The 20,253-nt window shown below is 37.5% G+C and overlaps 1 protein-coding gene across 2 annotated transcripts in view; it reads right to left on the reverse strand.

The window, feature by feature from the left end:
* The window catches only part of SLC4A4 (solute carrier family 4 member 4), a 353,934-nt gene that overhangs the window by 50,093 nt on the left and 283,588 nt on the right, over positions 1 to 20,253 (reverse strand). For both annotated transcript variants that reach the window (XM_045987257.1, XM_045987268.1), the window contains one exon: positions 1,923 to 2,114. In XM_045987257.1, coding sequence (XP_045843213.1) covers positions 1,923 to 2,114 — 192 coding nt within the window. The remainder of the gene's footprint in view (positions 1 to 1,922; positions 2,115 to 20,253) is intronic.

The raw sequence follows: 20,253 nt of genomic DNA on the forward strand, positions 1-20,253 counted from the left end.
TATGTCTATATAATTTCAGACTTTAACAAATGGAAGAGATAAAAAGGGTGATAATTCCCAAGATGTGAGCCAAAGAGAGAGAGAGAGGGAGAGAGAGAGAGAAAGGTCTAATGAATTAATAATTAATAAGGAAAAACCTTAATAGGGAAGAAGAAATCATCCTCAAAGACATTTTACCCAAGGCATCTGGCCTACACAACACTACACCATTGGAGAAGTGGATTGAGTTAGCACGTCTCCCTGAGTGTGAACTAGCGTTATGAGCTCAAATATCTTCCAGGATGGGCAGTTAATCTGAATGTACAGAGCAGCCAAGTCTTAGACAATTGAGAATTATGACAACAGTAGCTACCTGAAAAGTACAGGTTCCATCTAAGGCCTCAAGCATATGCATGTGTGTGTGTTTATATAAACTATGATCTAAATGAAGAATGGCCATAGGCTAAATTCTGCCTGTTGACCACAATTTTGTGACGCCTGTTTTAGATACATTAAGTTGAATACTTCTACATTTCACTTTGTGAAAATTTTTCATTCCTTGGCCCAGCTAGTTTGGGACATCTCATTATTGCTATGGTCTTGGTGTTGTGCCCCCATCAAATTCTTATGTTGAGATCCTAACACTCCAAAGAGATTGTATGAGGAGGTGGTACCTTCGGGAAGTGCTTAGGTCATAAGGGTGGAGGCTTCATGAATAAGATTAGTGTTTTTACAAACACTAGGAGAGACCTAACCCTTCCTCCGTGCCTGGACACAGTGAAAAGGGACAGACTATGAGCCAGGAGGGCCCTCACTCAACCTTGCTGATACCTGACCTTGGACTTTCCAGCCTCCAGAACCATAAGAAATAAATTTCTGTGGCTTATAAGCCACCTAGTCTATGTTATTTTGTTATAGCAGCTCAGACTAAAAACAATGATCAAATTCTTCCTTTTGTTTTCAATTTTATAAGAAAAATCAATTTTTATAAGAAAAAGTCAAAAAAATTTCCTAGGTGTGAATATATTAAGCTTCATTCTGTAGGAAATAAAAGAAAGTAATTTCAGCAACTCTATCTCATGTCTTCTAAAATCTTTCCACTCCTTCTACACAAAACACAAGGGCAGAAATTTCATGAGATACCAGTTGCAAAGAGCACCTCATTGATAAAAATCAGGTATAATCAAGATTACCTAAGAAATACTGACATCCTAAACACTGAGGACTGAACTGCAAAGCAAAGGATTATCTTAGTTTCACTCTGCAGGTAAAAAAACAAAATGCCATTAACTAAATGTTGGTCTTATCTTGTAGTCTCTCCACGAACCACAGTTTTGACTTTACGTTCACCCAAGCATATTAACGGGAGACAGGATGTCTGCACAATCCAGCTCAATTATCTGTTTTTCTGTTCTACAGCATTCATCATTATGGGAAGGAAATTTTGGCTCAGATGACGGTCCTATCTTATACCAATACTGGTGTAACAATACAGTTTAAATTTACTCCCACAGCCCATAATTCAACTACTTAATTACCACATGTACAGCTCATGAATTAGAAATTCTACCTCAAAATTCCTTGCTAGTATGAAAAGTTTTTGCTTATGTACTTTAAAACTATGGATTTAAAAGGTCTTTTCTTACTCATGCATTTTTAGATATTAGAATACATCCCACTTTTTCCTTCAGTACAATAAGAATTATGATAAAATTTATGACAGAATTATGTGATTAAAATTCTTGAAAGGCTTTTCAAAGCTGAACATTAATTAGATTAAAAATACATAATACGCACATGGACAAAAACTAGATATCGATGTTTTAATGCATAAAATTGTATTGTGAAAGATGAATTACAGGAGACTTTTTTATTCCATAACATCATATTATTGTTGATACAGTATATATTCAGTGAAAGGTATTTAAAGCTCAGGTACTTACCGTAGTTGGAAAATAACGGCTAGTTTTGAATTTTTTCAGAGCCATAGAAGAGGTGTAGGTGCCCAAGAAGAGGATGAAAGACATGAGTGTGATATCGGGAACAAAATCACAGTTGTTCCCCACGAGCTTTCCTCCATATTTCAAACACTTCTTCGTTGACAAAAACGCCCAGTCAAAAGTAGCATTATGGTACTGAAGAGGAAAAACACAAAAATTTTTCTAGAGAGCACCAACGCCAAAAAAGCAGCATTTGGTATCTGATGGGCTATGTAGGGATTAGCTAGAAGTCTCTGCCCAACAGCTGTTGGGTAACCACTGGAGGGTGAAACCTGAGGAAGTGTTAATGGACTCGCAGGTAAGGGAGGCCAGGAAGCTAGCAATTACTGAAAATACAATGGAAATGATGCAATTTGTTAGCTAGGTTGAGCTACAGTCCTACAATCATCCATTTGTTAACAGAAAACAAACCACAAAATCCTTCTCTCCTGTCAGCCTTCCTGAGAGTAAACTGAGACACACTAATATCCAAAATGTGAGACTCTCTGAAACACCCTTGTTGTTCAAACAGTACTTTCTTTTGTAGTCCACAGCTTCTTTGCATTCAAGTTGATGGCCCTATGGTCAATGCTCTCTAAAAGCTTTATTAGGCTAACCATGAACTTACCCAGCACTTTCGCAAAAAGAGCTATTTCTTTTCTAAAGCACTAGAGACTAGTGGTTTACTGAATTAGATGGTAAAAATGCTGATGGTCCCTGCTTTTTCAATTGCATATCCTGATAAAATATAGCTTTTTTTTCTTGTTGACTCCAGGTCAGCTTCATGAGTAGCCAGTACTGGAATACTCTGTAATGGACTATGGAGTTGTGTGGGGGATACTAATCTATCCCAATGTTACATGGGTCATGGGTCAAGTTCATGGGTCAATTTTCAAATGTTCTTCTATCTCATGAATTGCTATTGGGTTGTCAGTACTTCTTGAAGCAGCTAACTCCTGTTCCTATTTCCTGTTTCTAATATGCAGGAGAATCTTTTTGCTAGCATAGTGGGTAAGGCCAGGGTACTCATTTCCTAGCTGTTCAGAGTTTTAGCTGCCCCCAGCTCACACCTGCCTCCTTCTCTAGAGAACTGCCTTCAGTCACATAAGAGCTACCTCACCTAAAATGTGATGCCCTCTTGTAGACACTTAGAGACCAATACTAAATGGGGTGCAGACTATAGTTCCCCTAAATATGTCAAAAATCATATGTGATAGTGTTTGAAAGGTGATTTGGTCATGACAACGGAACCTTCATGAATGAGTTCATGTCTCTATAAAACAGACCCCAGAGAGCTCCCTTGTTTCATCTAACATATGAAGATTCAATGAGAGGAAGGTTGTCTAGTAACCAGGAATTGAGTCCTCATCAGACTCTGAAACTGCCAGCGCCATAATCTTGGACTTCCTCTTGGGTCTAAGGCTAATGAGTATGTCACATGCTAACAGAAGAGTTATTTGAGATAAATAAATATGGAAATAAATATGGAAAGATAAATTTCTCCTGTCCAAATAAATATGGAAAGATAAATTTCTCCTGTCCTTTGGAGCAAGAGTTCTATCTCACACCAAACACATCATCAATATACTTTACTATTCAATGAATTCTCTTGATGTAAGTAACCTAGTCATAAAATATCACATATGTAAAAGAAAGATCTCTGGCCAGAAAGAGTTCATATTTTTATAGAGCTCAAAAGATAAAGTGCTTACATAAGTCAATAAAAATATAAACTCTAGATCTTTCCCTGAAATATTTTTTTCTGTATTAATTTCAACTTATAAACAGCTGAGTTACATAATTATTCTTTTATCAAACTCTTCTTCTGAGAGGTGATTAATCATGTCTCATCTTGTTTTTCAGATTTCTGCATATGGATGTTTTTAGCAGAACACATTTAAAGGTTAGAGGTCATAATAGGTAACAGATTTCTTTGTTTTCAATTCAGCAAAAATTTACCGTAATATCACTTCAGCATTTTAATATCAGCAGACTCCTTCTTTATAGCCCAAAAAAGTAAGCTGTGTTAAGACAATCCCAACAGGCGAATTTTATTGATTTTCTTACAGAGATTCAGGATGAGGTGAAAACAATACACATGTACATAAAAATGATAGATATGTTTTCTCATTTGTATCAACCTAAAATGCCAGTATCACTATTTTGTAAGCCCCAAATGATTCTATGTCTCATCATGCAAAAATTTAGCTTCCAAAACACCTAAGGACGTTAATACAAAAACTTCAGGCAGCTTGCATAGACATCTCAGGATATATATACGTGAAGTTTCCCACTCCCATAAAAGTTTAACACTAGTGTATAAATAATTCTATTTAAATATCACTGAAGAGGCATCTACATTTTTGTGTTATTTCAGTGTTTTTATTCCATAAAGCTAATATCAATGAAGATGATCTCCACTGGACTTGAGGAAGCACTGATACCACAAAAAAAACTAAACATTAAGACAAAGCATGGCTCATCTATTAATGGTGTATATATGTAAATCTGAAAAGTAAAATTTTAGATAATTGGCTAATAATTTAATTGTCACAGATACTATTTATATAACTTTTACCCCAGTGTATCTCATTTTGTTACCTATGAAACAAAAACTTTTGGGTATAAATGGTATTTTTTACTTCAAAGATCCATTTTGCTTTGCCTATGTGAAGGGAATATACAAAAGAAACTGTACAGATTTTAGTTATCACTTGCTATAACCCAATAGTTTTCAAATTTTAATTATCAGTGAAATAACTCTTCATGTAAAATTTACCTGAAATCCTAATATTTAAAACTGATAAAACTGAGCTATTCTTTGATATGTAGTTAAGAGGCATTGAGCTTCTCTATCTTAATATCCCTAATCTACCTCAAAGAAGATTGCTGAGTTACCTCTCAGGAATCCTACCTTAGTCTGAAAGGAAGACTGCTTTAAAAACAATGCTGTCTTATTGAAAGTTATCTATATCTGGGGCACCTGGGTGGCTCAGTCAGTTAAGCATCTGCCTTCAGCTCGGGTCATGATCCCAGAGTCCTGGGATCGAGCCCCTCATTGAGCTCCCTGCTCAGTGGGGGAGTCTGCTTCCCCCTCTTCCTCTGTTCCTTCTCACCTGCCACCTGTACTCTCTTTCTCCCTCTCTCAAATAAATAAATAAAATCTTAAAAAATATATAAATTTTATCTATATCTATCACTTACAAGTTGTCTCAAGTTGCCATGAATAGTTTAACCCAAGACTGAACAAAAGATATTCCACAGGCCAAATTCAGCCCATGTCCTATTTTCATAAATAAGGTTTTTTGAAACACAATCATGCTCACTTCTTTACATAATGTTTATCACTGTATTTGTGTTATAATGCAGTGTTGAGTAATTTCAACAACGACCAGATATCTGACTCATAAATCCTAAAATATATACTGTCTGATCCTTTAAAGTTTATCTGCCTTGATTTAATTTCTTACCTAAGACTCCTATATTACTTTCTATTATCCTTTTTTAAGTAAAAATTTCATGCTTCATTCATGCTAGTACATTACACATTTTGTTTGACAACTTTTCATACTTTACATTATTATTTCATGGATAGTGTTTTTTTATTTATTTATTTTTTCAGTATTTAAATTTATTTATTTTTTCAGCATAATAGTATTCATTGTTTTTGCACAACACCCAGGGCATGGATAGTGTTTTTGATACTGGTTGATTCACTGTAAAATGTTGTTGTTTTGATCATTTGTATTTTCAAATTGTGGTAAGTCATAGAAAAAACAAAAAGATGTAAATGATTTTTCCCCAGGTTCATACAACTCCCAAAGAATTTACCTGACGTAAATACTGAACATATATAAAAAAAAAACAGACTGGAAAAATACTATCATGGGCTTCAAGCTCAGCTCTACCACTATTTAATTGGAAAACAGGAAAAAAAATAATTTCACTTCCCTGTGTAAGTGCCAGTAGGACTTTTCACTTACATGGCTGAAAAAGAGGCCCATGAAGGTCACAATACAGAATAGTACTCTTCACATGCAAACCACTCTGGTTATGACTCAGGACGTCATGGTGGAAAGTGTACACCATGTAACACTGCCTCCTAAAAGAGGCAATCCTGGGTTGGACATATCTAGCGTGGATGCTAAGTAACCTGAAGAAAGAAATCCCTGAGTACCCTGAAATATCACGTAAGACACTGTGTGCATGAGTGTGTATCGAGGAAAAGCAATCACAGATTTCATTAGGACCTCAAAGGAAGCAGCGATGGAAGAAGCTTCAGGAGCACTGCTCGGGTGCTGGCACACGTGGGATCATTCCATCTTCATAGTACGGCTCTCTCTTTGTATGTCAACCACATGAACTCAAAGAGCCAATTCATGATCACAAGACTAATGATGATTTGTTAACGCATCAGCAAATGTTCTCCAAATAAGAGAAAAATTGTTTGGTAATTACTTCTTCATAAACTACATCCCTGTTTGAATCCTTGTGCGCATTTTAAAATTAACATGTCCAAAAGTAACTTCTAATCCTTCCTGTTCCCCTAGGATCTTGTCCATCTCTGTTAATAGCAACTTCATCCTTCTAGAGTCTAAAAACAGAAAACCTTGCAGTCATTGTTAATTCCTCTCTTTCTCACATGTCACATTATGGCAAAAATGATCTCAAATCACATCCAAAATTAGGGGTGCCGGGCTGGCCCAGTTGGCAGAACATGTGACTCTTGATCTTGGGGTTGTAGGTTCAAGATCCAGCTGGGTGTAGAGTTTACTTAAAAATAAAATTTAAAAAAAATCACAACCCCACATGGACTACATCTCACTCATAACCACTGTTGCAACCTTATTCAAACCACCATTATCTATCCTGGGCTTAATTTGGGAGCCTTTTATCTCACAGCTTCTGTCCTTTATTCCTTATAGGTGATCCTTACTCCTCTGTGGATTTGAGCTTTATTCTCTATGCAGAATTCTATACATCATAACTACTACTTACATCAAAAATTTAAGAACAAAAGGGAACATAATCTCAGAAGTCCCTCCTGTCAGAACTCTCAGAGTACATTTATCTCTATTTCTTATGATGCTTAGAACTTTCCATTGCAAGAATACTGTGGCTGTGCTGCACAGAGAGATGCCTAATGGATTTCAGATGTGAAGATGTCAACTTAGGGGAAGGAAGAGACTGTAAGACATCTAAGGTACCCACAACAAAATGAAGATACCACAAAAGATTATGCATATGCCATGAGAGTGATGGGTAAAAGGAAAGGCATGTGAGAATGTTGAAAATCAAGGGAGGAAAAGATCATATGGGGAGGAGAGCAGAAAGGGGCTAGCGTTGCAAAGATGATGAAGGATAAAGACAGAAAAATCCACTGTTTCTTTTTTTTATCTTAAATTTAACATGTTTGGGGTGCCTGGGTGGCTCAGTGGGTTAAAGCCTCTGCCTTCGGCTCAGGTCATAATCCCAGGGTCCTGGGATCAAGCCCCACATCAGGCTCTCTGCTCCGCGAGGAGCCTGCTCCACCCCCGCCCCCGCCTGCCTCTCTGCCTACTTGTGATCTCTGTCTGTCAAATAAATAAATAAAACCTTTAAAAAAATTTAACATGTTTAAAACTAACTCCTAGTACTGTATACTCCTAATATTGAATACTGGAGGGAGATTCAAAGGGAAGGACTGACTTGAGAAATAAGAGGATGAAAAATTGAAAAGGCTATCCCAAACTACTTTTTCAAGAAATATAGTAGCAAAAGGATAAGCCAGTGCATGTGAGCACTACCAGATCAAGGAAAGTTCTTCAGGGCTGATGAAGACTTCTGTAGTGTTTGTGGTGGGTGAGAAAGAACCTGATGATGGGGATGGAAGGAAGGAGGGCATGCTGGGAAAAAACAAGGACAGGGAATGGAAGGTAAAAGACAAGTGATGAGAGAGACTGACTAGGGCTTTGGGAACTCTCTGCACCAGGGATGGGGAAAGTCTGGAAGTGACAGAAGTATAGAGCCTGCACACCAAAGGGACTGTATATCACTAAAATATAAGAAAGAACTGACCAAGACAGAGGAGGGGTTTAACTTATGATATATCAGGCTCCCAGAGAAATTTTAGATAACTGAAAGCATTCATCAAGATCTGACTGGCTGACATAGTCAAGGGAGATATCTACCAGTTTATCTACCTTTTTATCTGGAGAACAAATCTGAAGTAAAATAAACCTTAAGTGGAAAGTTGCCACATAAAGGGAGGAGTTAAGATGGCAGAGTAGTCAGGGACCCTAGGCTTGCCTGGTCCCTCGAACACAGCTAGAACAACATCAAATCATTTTGAACAACTAGGAAATTGATCTGAGGATGAAGAAAAGAATCTGCATGACTGGAGGGAGAGAATGTGGCAGATGCGTGGTTCAGAGCTGTGAACTGGGAGAGAGAAAAGCTATGGTGCCATGAAAGGTAGGGAGTGATTTCCATGGACTGAAGTCAGGGAGAGAGGGAGAGAGCAGGAAAAAGATCAGTGCAGAGGGTTTGTACAACGTGATGTGGTGAGAGGATCCCCTCAGTTGCCCTGGGTGAGATCGTGCCCCTTTTTTTTTTAACATTTTATTTATTTATTTGAGAGAGAGCACAAGCAGAAGGAAGGGGCAGAGGGAGAAGATAATTCCCCACTGAATAGGGAGCCTGCTGCAGGACTCACTCCCAGGACTCTGGGATCATGACGTGAGCTGAAAGCCGCCTCTTAATAACCAACTGAGCCACCAGGCATCCTGATCACACCCCTTTCTGGAATACATTTGGAAGAGGGTATATATTGCCTCTCCAAGAACAAAAGACCTACTGGGAGCCTTTGAGGACCCATTCAACAGCAGGATACAAAGGCACGCATGGAGGGCAGATAACCTGGTCCTAGCTTTTCACTGATCATCACAATTTACCTAAGCGCCATGTTTGAGCATCATGGGACTGCTTTTCTGGGACAGAATGGTGCCAGGTGCAGCACTGTGAGGCTTTCCTCTGGAGCAGGCAAGTAGGTCCATAGCTTGTTGTGCCCTTTAAGATTTGGAGTTTTGAATCCCAGCCACTGGCCAGAGATAAAACAAAGAGAACTGTGGTGCCACCCATGCCAACAGCCTGGGCATGGACAGGTTGAGGGCAGGGGTCTGAGAAAAGTCTAGGAGACAGGAGGGGAGACTATTCCCTTTCCTGTGAGGGCCTCCTGAACAGCAGCAGCCACAGGTTCCCCTCCTCAGGGATGAGAGGGTGGAGTGATGCCATCCTCCAACCCCTACCCCTCATTAGCATAGTCAGACTTTAGAGAGAAACACAGTGGAGGCTAGAGTTTCTTATACCAAACTCTAAACCTTCTGTGCCCAGCAGGGGCATCTTTACCAGGGCAGGTCTGACTGTAAGCCTGCACAGTGCGCCTCTCACCAAGAGGACCAACACAGGTTCCCCGCATGTACCAAGTCTACCCATCATAGAGTGTTCTAAAGCATCAGCTGCAGTTCTGGTGAAAATAGGACCAGGATTTCTTTTAATTTTTTTCTTTTTTTTTTATTTGGTATCATATTATAGTTTTTTGTTCATCCCTTTGCTTTTTTTGTTCCTTTTCCTGTTCTCTTTTCTTAGATCTGGACTTTTTTTAAAATCAGGCTTATATTAACAAGCAAATCAAAGCACACCTAGTTAAAGGTCCAAACAATCCTCAATGCAAGCAAGGAGGAACTCTGTAGGGGACTGACCTGTGGGAAAGAGCAGTCCAAACACAACAGTAGGGTGTGCACAGCATATACCAGAAATACTTCCTGAGGAGCAAGGCCCTGGACAGTATATGACCCCTTCTTAATACAGTATTACTCTCGGGAGCAGGAAACATAACATGCTTTCATAATATGCAAAAGACAGAAACCCAGACATAATAATAAGATGGAGAAATTCTCCCTAAAAGACAGATCAAGAGGAAATTACAGCCAGGATTTGTTTAAAACAGATATAAGCAGTATATCTGAACAAGAATTTAAGTCAACAGTCATAGGAATACTAGTTGGGCTTGAAAGAAGCATAGAAGACACCAGAGAAACCCTGGCTGCAGATATAAAAGACCTAAAAACTAGTCATGTGGGTGAAAAAAATGCTGTAACTGAGAAGCAGAACCAACTGGATGTAATCACAATGAGGACAAAGAAGTACAGGATCAAACATGATACAGAAGTTAAATTTATGGAAAATAATGAGTTTGAAAAGAGGGAAAGAAAACTAATAGATCTCGAATACAAGATTTAGGGGATCCAGCGATTCCATAAAGCACAATAGTATATGTATTGTAGGTGTCCCAGATCAAGTCCAAGAGGCATAGAGAACTCCCCTCAAAATCAACAAAAACAGGTCAACACAACAACATATCACAGTGAAACCTACAAAATACCAAGATAAAGAGAGAATTCTGAAAGCACCTATGGGAAAAAGGTCTTTAACCTGCAAGGGTAGACACATAAGACTGGCAGCAGACCTGTCCACAGTGACTTAGCAGGCCAGAAAGGAGTGGCATGATGTATTCAACCACTAAATGGGAAAAATCTGCAGCCAAGAATACTTTATCCAGCAAGTCTGTCATTCATAATAGGAGAAATAAAGAGTTTCCCAGACAAGTAAAAATTAAGGGAGTTTGAAAAACTAAATCAGCTCTGCAGGAAATATTAAAGGGGACTCTTTGAGTGGCAAAGAGAGACCAAAAGAAACAAAGACTAGAAAAGAACAGAGACAATGTATAGGAACAGCAACTTTACAGGTAATACAATGGCACTAAATTCATATCTACCAATAATTACTCTGAAAGTAATGGACCAATCAAAAGATAGAAGGTATCAGAGTAGATAAAAAAACAAGACTCACTGATACGCTGCCAACAAGAGACTCACTTCAGACCTCACAAAGTCACCTCCAGATTGAAAGTGAGACGGTGGAGAACCATCTGTCATGCTAATAGACATCAAAAGAGAAAGCTGGAGTAGCCATACTTATATCAGACAAACTAGTATTTTAAACCAAAGACTGGTTTAATAAGAGATGTAATAAGAGATGAAGAAGGGTACAACATCATAATAAAGGGATCTATCCAACAAGAAAATCTAAAACATGTGAATATTTATGCCCCCAACTTGGGAACAGCCACATACATAAATCGATTTATAACAAACTTAAAGAAACACATAGATAATAATACAATAATAGTAAAGGACTTTAACACCCCATTCACAGAAATGGACAGACCATCAAAGCAGATCAACAAGGAAACAAGGTCTATGAATGACACAACGAATCAGATGGACTTAACAAACATATTCAGAGCATTTCATCCTAGAGCAGGAAAATAGACATTCTTTTCAAGTGCACACAGGATAATCCCCAGAAAAGTTCATATGCTGGGTCACAAATCAGGCCTCAGTAAGTACAAAAAGATTGTGATCATACCATGTATATTATCAGACCACAATGCTTTGAAAGTTAAAGTCAACCACAAGAAATAATTTGGAAAAACCACAAATATATGGAGGTTAAAGAACATCCTCCTACTAAAGAATGAATGGGTTAACTAGGAAATTAAAGAAAAAATTACATGGAAGCAAATAATAAAATAAAATAATACATAAAATAAAATACATTAAATACATTAAAAAATTTTAAAAATACATGGAAGCAAATAAAAATGAAAGCAGGACAGTCTGAAATCTTTGGGATGCAGCAAAGGCAGTCATAAGAGAAAATTATATAGCAATGTAGGCCTTCCTCAAGAAGAAAAGTCTCAAGTATACAATCTAACCTTACACCTAAAGGATCTGGGAGAACAGCAAATAAAGCCTAAATCCAGAAGAAGGGAAATAAGATTAGAGCAGAAATAAATGATATAGAATGTTTTAAAAAATGGATCAACAAAACTAGGAGCTGGTTCATTGAAAAATTAATCGGTAAATCCCTAGCCAGACTTATCAAAAAGAAAAGAGAAAGGACCCAAATTAATAAAATCATGAATGAAAGAGTAGAGATCACAACTAACCCTGCAGAAATACAAACAATTATAAGAGATTATGAAAAATTATATGCCAACAAATTAGGCAATGTGGAAGAAATGGATAATTCCTAGAAACATATAAACTACCAAAACTGAAACAGGAAGAAATAAAAAGTTTGAACAGACCCAGAACTAGCAAAGAAATTGAATCAGTAATCAAAAATCTCCCAACAAGAGTCCAGGGCTGGATGGCTTCCCAGGGGAATTCTACCAAATATTTAAAGAATATATACCTATTCTTCTGAACTGTTCCAAAAATGGAAAAGGAAGGGAAACTTCCAAACTCTATGAGATCAACATTACCTTGATTCCCAAACCAGACAAAGACCCCACTAAATAGGAGAATTACAGACCAATATCCCTGATGAACATGGATCCAAAAATTCTCACCAAGATACTAGCTAACTGAATCTAACAGTACATTAAAAGGAATATTCACCATGATCAAGTGGGATTTATTCCTGGGCTGCAGGGTGGTTCAATATCCACAAATCAAACAATGTAATAAACCACATTAATAAAAGAAAAGGTAAGAACTATATGATCTTTTCAAAAGATGCAGAAAAAGCATCTGACAAAATACAGCATCCTTTCTTAATAAAAAACCCTCAAGAAAGTAGGGATAGAAGGAACATATCTCACTATCATAAAGGCCATATACAAAAGACCTGCATCTAATATTATTCTCAATGGGAAAAAACTGTGAACTTTTCCCCTAACGTCAGGAACATGACAGGGATGTCCACTCTCACCACTGTTCAACATAGGACTGGAAGTCCTAGCCTTAGTAATGGAACAACAAAAAGAAATAAAAGACATCTAAACTGGCAAGGAAAAAGTCAAACTTTCACTCATTGTAAATGACTTGATTCTCTACATAGAAAACCCAAAAGAGTCCATCAAAAATTGCTAAAAATAATACACAAATTCAGCAAAGTTACAGGATATAAAATCAAGGTACAGAAGTCTGTTGCATTTCTACACACCAGTAAGGAAGTAGAACAGACAGAAATCAAGGAATCAATCCCATTTACAATTGCACAATAAGATAGCTAGAAATAAACCTAACCAAAGAGGTAAAAGACCTACACACTGAAAACTACAGAACACTTATGAGAGAAATTGAAGAGAACAGAAAGAAATGGAAAAACACTCCATGCTCATGAATTGGAAGAACAAATGTTGTTAAAATTTTCTAAAATACAGAATGTCTATACCACCCCAAACAGTCTACACATTTTCAAAGCAATCCCTATAAAAATAACATCAGGATTTTTCACAGATCTGGAACAAACAATATTAAAATTTGTATGGAACTAGAAAAGACCATGAATAGCCAAAGTCATATTGAAAATGAAAAGTAAAATGGTGGCATCACAATCTCAGACTTCAAGCTATATTACAAAGCTGTAATCAGCAAGTCAGTATGGTACTGGCACAAAAGCAGACACACAGATCAATGGAATAGAATAGAGAACACAGAAATAGATCCACAACTGTATGGCTAACTAATCTTTGACAAAACAGGAAAGAATGTCCAATGGAAAAAAGACAATCTCTTCATCCAATGGTGCTGAGAAAACTGGACTGTGACATGCAGAAGAGTGATACTGGACCTCTTTCTTACACCACAAACAAAAATAAATTCAAAATGGACAGAAGGCCTAAAAGTAAGACAGGAGAAAACAGGCAGCAACCTCTTTAACCTGGCAATTTCTTATTAGACACATTTCTGGAGGCAAGGGAAACAAAAGCAAAAATGAGCTACTGGGACCAAATCATGATAAAAAGCTCCTGTACAATGAAGGAAACAATCACTAAAACTAAAAGGTAATGGGTAGAATGGGAGAAGATTCTTGCAATGACATATGTATAAAGGATTAGTATCTAAAATATATAAAGAACATATACAACTCAACACTAAAAAAACAAACAATCCAATTAAAAAATGGGCAGAAGACAAACAGACAATTCTCCAAAGACATACAGATAGCTAAAAGCCACATGAAAAGATGCTCAACATCACTCAGCATCAGGAAAATACAAATGAAAACCACAATGAGATCCACCTCACACTTGTCAAAATGACTAAAATTAACAACTCAGAAAACAAGAGATGTTGGTGAGGATGCAGAAGAAGGGGGCTTCTGCACTGTTGGTCAGAACAGAAACTGCTGCAGCCCCTCTGGAAAACGGTATGGAGGTTCCTCAAAAAGTTAAAAATAAAACTACCTTATGGCTCAGCAATTCTCCTACTGGGTATTTATCCAGAGGACACAAAAATGCTGAATCAAATGGGCATATGTACCCCAATGTTTACAGCAGCACTTCCAACAATAGCCAAATTATGTAAAAAGTCCAAATGTCTATCAACTGATGAATGGATAAAGAAGTGGTGTATATATAGAGAGTGTAATATTACTCAGCCATCAAAAGGAATTAAATCTTGCCATTTGCAACAACATGGATGGAACTAGAGTATATTACGCTAAGAGAAATAAGCCTGCCAGAGAAAGACAAATACACGATTTCACTCATGTAGAATTTAAGAAATGAAACAGATGGACACAGGGGAAGGGAAGGAAAAATAAAGTAAGATAAAAACAGGAGACAGACTATAAGAGACTCTTAAAAATAGGGAACAAACTGAGTGTTGCAGGAGGAGAGGCAGATGGGGGGGTGGGCTAAACAGGTGATGGACATAAAGGAAGGCACTTGTTGGAATTAGCACTGGGGGTTTCAGTAAGTGATGAATCATTAAATTCTATTCCTGAAACCAATACTACACATATGTTAACTAACTTGAATTTAAATGAAAAAAAAAATAAAGTTAAATTACCAGATAAAATATAGGATGCCCAGCTATATCTGAATTTCAGATAAACAGTGAATAATAGTTTTAGTATAAATATGACCTATACAATATATAGGACATATTTATACTAAAAAATTTATTCATTATTTACCTGAAATTCAAATGTAACTGGGACCCTTCATTTTTGTTTTATTTTGTTTGCTAACTCTGTGAGGCTATTTCAATAAGAAATAAGATATAGGCTATTCTGAGTAACAGCAGCATGTGGAAAATAGAAAAATGTGGCCAAAAGAAAACAGAAAATGCACTGATCCTGATTAGATAAAGGAACTAAGGTAGTGTTAAGGGAGTAATAAAGAAGAATAAAACAAAAACAATTTTTAAAAGTTTCCTAGGAGAAATAAAATATGTCTGCTTAAATATTAACTAATAATTCAAGGCAGTGAAAAAGTGTCTGAATGAACAGTATAGAGATTAGTGGATCAGAAAAACGACTAATCAGTTTCATTTAGCACAGAGAAAACAAAAGTTAAGCTAAGCCTTAAAAGAAAGACAGATCCTTGTAGAACTCTCATACTCCAAAGGGTAGAAAGAAGAGTGGCAAGAGAACAAAACTAAAAAAGAATGGCAGAGAGAGTAACAAAACTGAGTGCAGGAGGAATAAAAATGAGAAGGTTTGGATATATTTCTTCCCGCACTGGCATAAACCAGAGATAAAGCATTAGACAAGGAGAGGAGAAAATATGCTGATTCAGGGACATACAACACTTCATTCACTTATCCAGTAAGTCCTTTATTCAGAATTTACTGGATGTTCACCAGGTGGAGAAACTAACAGTGAATGGACCAGGTGAGCCAAAACAGACTGACTGTGCAAATGCATAGTTTAAAAAAAAAAAAGTTATAAAAGAAATGGGACCAAGGTGCTGAGGATCGTAATTTTGGTCAATCTCATGAAAAAGAAATATCAATCTGTTTTTCTGGATCTCATTTTCTAGAGGATTATTCTGTTAACATTGAATGGATTGTTTGTAAATCTTAAAAATCCAAGGTATACTGAAGGATAAATTTTAAAATTTAAAATTCTTTTTTTTATTTTATTTATTTTTTCAGCATAACAGTATTCATTGTTTTTGCACAACACCCAGTGCTCCATGCAAAACGTGCCCTTCCCATTACCCACCACCTGTTCCCCAACCTCCCACCCCTGACCCTTCAAAACCCTCAGGTTGTATCACCTCACACCAGTCAGAATGGCTAAAATTAACAAGTCAGGAAATGACAGATGCTGGCGAGGATGCGGAGAAAGGGGAACCCTCCTCCACTGTTGGTGGGAATGCAAGCTGGTGCAACCACCCTGGAAAACAGCATGGAGGTTCCTCAAAATGTTGAAAATAGAACTACCCTATGACCCAGCAATTGCACTGCTGGGTATTTACCCTAAGGATACAAACATAGTGATCCGAAGGGGCACGTGTACCCGGATGTTTATAGCAGCAATGTCTACAATAGCCAAACTATGGAAAGAACCTAGATGTCCATCAAAAGATGAATGGATAAAGAAGATGTGGTATATATACACAATGGAATACTATGCAGCCATCAAAAGAAATGAAATCTTGCCATTTGCGACGACGTGGATGGAACTAGAGCGTATCATGCTTAGTGAAATAAGTCAATCGGAGAAAGACAACTATCATAGATCTCCCTGATATGAGGACATGGAGAAACAACATGGGGGGTTAGGGGAATAGGAGAAGAATAAATGAAACAAGATGGGATTGGGAGGGAGACAAACCATAAATGACTCTTAATCTCACAAAACAAACTGGGGGTTGCTGGGGGGAGGTGGGATTGGGAGAGGGGGAGGGGGCTATGGACATTGGGGAGGGTATGTGCTATCGTGAGTGCTGTGAAGTGTGTAAATCTGAAAATTTAAAATTCTATAGCATCCTCCCCAATGACAAAAGTGGGTGATACGTATGTGAGAGAGCATGAGCAAAATGTTCATTGAAGCTAAGTGATGTGTATGTGGGGTTACTGTACTATTCTTTCTACTTTACTGCATGTTTTAAACTTCCCATAATGTTTTTAAAAGTAGGAACATGTGATATTCAAGGAGATTTAAGGACAGAATGGCACTTAACTTTCTCAGTGAGAGAAAATCACAAAGATGTTATGCACAAGAAGATTAATAAGACATTCTATTTCCCACGAAAATGACTGTTAACTCCTAAAATCACCCTGAAGGTACATCAAATCAAAGCACTTTTGCTTCCATGTCTGACTGCCAAGCAGAATTTATGAGACTATAATAGTTCTTAGTTCTATGATTAACAGCATTTCCATGTAGACATGATATGCTTCACTGCACAACGTAATAAGCAAAAAATAAAATAATAAAATAAATAAAAATGAAAGATTCCCTATTGCTCTCTTTAGGTATACTGCTCAACTGTTAAAGTATGGGCCTTTTAAAATATATACAAACGAAGGTAATGCTACAAATAAAGTCTCAAGGTTAAGTGGTTAATGTACTCCAGGGTATTTTTCCTGCAGTGAGTAGGCCAGATTTACAGTAATCGGCAATCTTACTTTAGACCACTTTCTTTTAACATACACCAAAAGCGATTCAAAATGGATTAAAGACCCCAGTGTAAGAGAAAACCATCCAAATCCTAAAAGAGAACACAGGTTGTAACTTCTTTGACATCATCCACAGCCACTGCTTTCTACGTATGTTTCCTGAGGTAGGCGAAACAAAAGCAAAAATAAACTTCTGGGACCTCATCAAGATAAAAAGTTTCTGCAGAGTGCAGGAAACAACAAAACTAAAAGGTAGCCTACCGAATGGGAGAAGATATTTGCAAATGACAGACCTAATAAAGGGTTAGTATTCAAAATCTATAAAGAACTTACCAAACTCAACACCCAGAAGACAATCCAATAAAAAAGAGGCAGAAGATTAAGAGTCATTTATGGTTTGTCTCCGAAAAACAACCTGAGGGTTTTGAAGGGTCAGGGGTGGGAGGTTGGGGGAACAGGTGGTGGGTAATGGGGAGGGCACGTTTTGCATGGAGCACTGGGTGTTGTGCAAAAAGAATGAATACTGTTACGCTGAAAAAATAAATAAAATTGAAAAAAAAAAAAAAAGAGGCAGAAGACATGAATATACATTTTTCCAAAGAAGACATACAGATGGCTAACAGACACCATGAAAAGATGCTCAATATCCCTCATCATCAGGGAAATATAAATCAAAATTACAATGAGATATCATCTCAGACCTGTCAGAATGGCTAAAATTCACAGCTCAGGAAACAACAAATGCTGGTGAGGATGTGGAGAAAGGGGGACCCCTCCCACACTGTAGGAATGCAAGCTGGTACAGCCACTCTGAAAAACAGTATGGAGGTTCCTCAAAAAAGTTAAAAATAGAACTATACTACAATTGAGCAATATACAATCAGGTATTTACCTGAAGAATACAAAAATACTAATTCAAAGGGATACATGCACCCCAATGTTTATAGCAGCATTATCTACAATAGCCAAATTATGGAAACAGTCCAAGTATCCACTGACTGATGAATGGACAAGGAAGCTGTGCTATATATAAATATGTGTGTGTGTGTGTGTGTGTGTGTGTGTGTGTGTGTGCGCGCGCACACTATGGAATAGTACTCAGCCATCAAAAAGAATAAAATATTAAACTTACATACTCTTAATCTCACCAAACAAACTGAGGGTTGCTGGGGGGTGGGGGGAGAAGGGATGGGTGGTGGAGTTGTGGACATTGAGGAGGGTATGTGCTATGGTGAGTGCTGTGAAGTGGGTAAGACTGATGATTCACAGACCTGTGCCCCTGGGGCTAATAATACACTATATTAATAAAATATTTTTTAATTTTAAAAAAATGTTGCACTTCTAGTACTATGTTGAATAGCAGTGGTGATAATGGACATCCCTGCCGTGTTCCTGACCTTAACAGAAAAGCTTTCAGTTTTTCTCCATTGAGAATGATAGTCCTAGCCTCAGCAATCAGACAACAAAAAGAAATTAAAGGCATCCAAATTGGTAAAGAAGAAGTCAAACTATCACTCTTCGCAGATGATATGATACTATATGTGGAAAACCCAAAAGACTCCACTCCAAAACTGCTAGAACTTGTCCAGGAATTCAGTAAAGTGTCAGGATATAAAATCAATGCACAGAAATCAGTTGCATTTCTGTACACCAACAACAAGACTGAAGAAAGAGAAATTAAGGAGTCAATCCCATTCACAATTGTACCCAAAACTATAAGATACCTAGGAATAAACCTAACCAAAGAGACTAAGAATCTATACACAGAAAATTATAAAGTACTCATGAAAAAAATTGAGGAAGACACAAAAAAATGGAAAAATGTTCCATGCTCCTGGATTGGAAGAATAAATATTGTGAAAATGTCTATGCTACCTAAAGCAATCTACACATTTAATGCAATCCCTATCAAAATACCATCCATTTTTTTCAAAGAAATGGAACAAATAATCCTAAAATTTATATGGAACCAGAAAAGACCTCGAATAGCCAAAGGAATATTGAAAAAGAAAGCCAAAGTTGGTGGCATCACAATTCCGGACTTCAAGCTCTATTACAAAGCTGTCATCATCAAGACAGCATGGTACTGGCACAAAAACAGACACATAGATCAGTGGAACAGAATAGAGAGCCCAGAAATCGACCCTCAACTCTATGGTCAACTAATCTTCGACAAAGCAGGAAAGAATGTCCAATGGAAAAAAGACAGCCTCTTCAATAAATGGTGCTGGGAAAATTGGACAGCCACATGCAGAAAAATGAAATTGGACCACTTCCTTACACCACACACGAAAATAGACTCCAAATGGATGAAGGACCTCAATGTGAGAAAGGAATCCATCCAAATCCTTGAGGAGAATGCAGGCAGCAACCTCTTCGACCTGAGCCGTAGCAACATCTTCCTAGGAACAACGGCAAAGGCAAGGGAAGCAAGGGCAAAAATGAACTATTGGGATTTCATCAAGATCAAAAGCTTTTGCACAGCAAAGGAAACAGTTAACAAAACCAATAGACAACTGACAGAATGGGAGAAGATATTTGCAAACGACATATCAGATAAAGGGCTAGTATCCAAAATCTATAAGGAACTCAGCAAACTCAACACCCAAAGAACAAGCAATCCAATCAAGAAATGGGCAGAGGACATGAACAGACATTTCTGCAAAGAAGACATCCAGATGGCCAACAGACACATGAAAAAGTGCTCCATGTCACTCGGCATCAGGGAAATACAAATCAAAACCACAATGAGATATCACCTCACACCAGTCAGAATGGCTAAAATTAACAAGTCAGGAAATGACAGATGCTGGCGAGGATGCGGAGAA

The sequence above is a fragment of the Meles meles genome, chromosome 2, assembly GCF_922984935.1.
Source record: "Meles meles chromosome 2, mMelMel3.1 paternal haplotype, whole genome shotgun sequence".
In the NCBI taxonomy this organism is placed as follows: Eukaryota; Metazoa; Chordata; class Mammalia; order Carnivora; family Mustelidae; genus Meles; species Meles meles.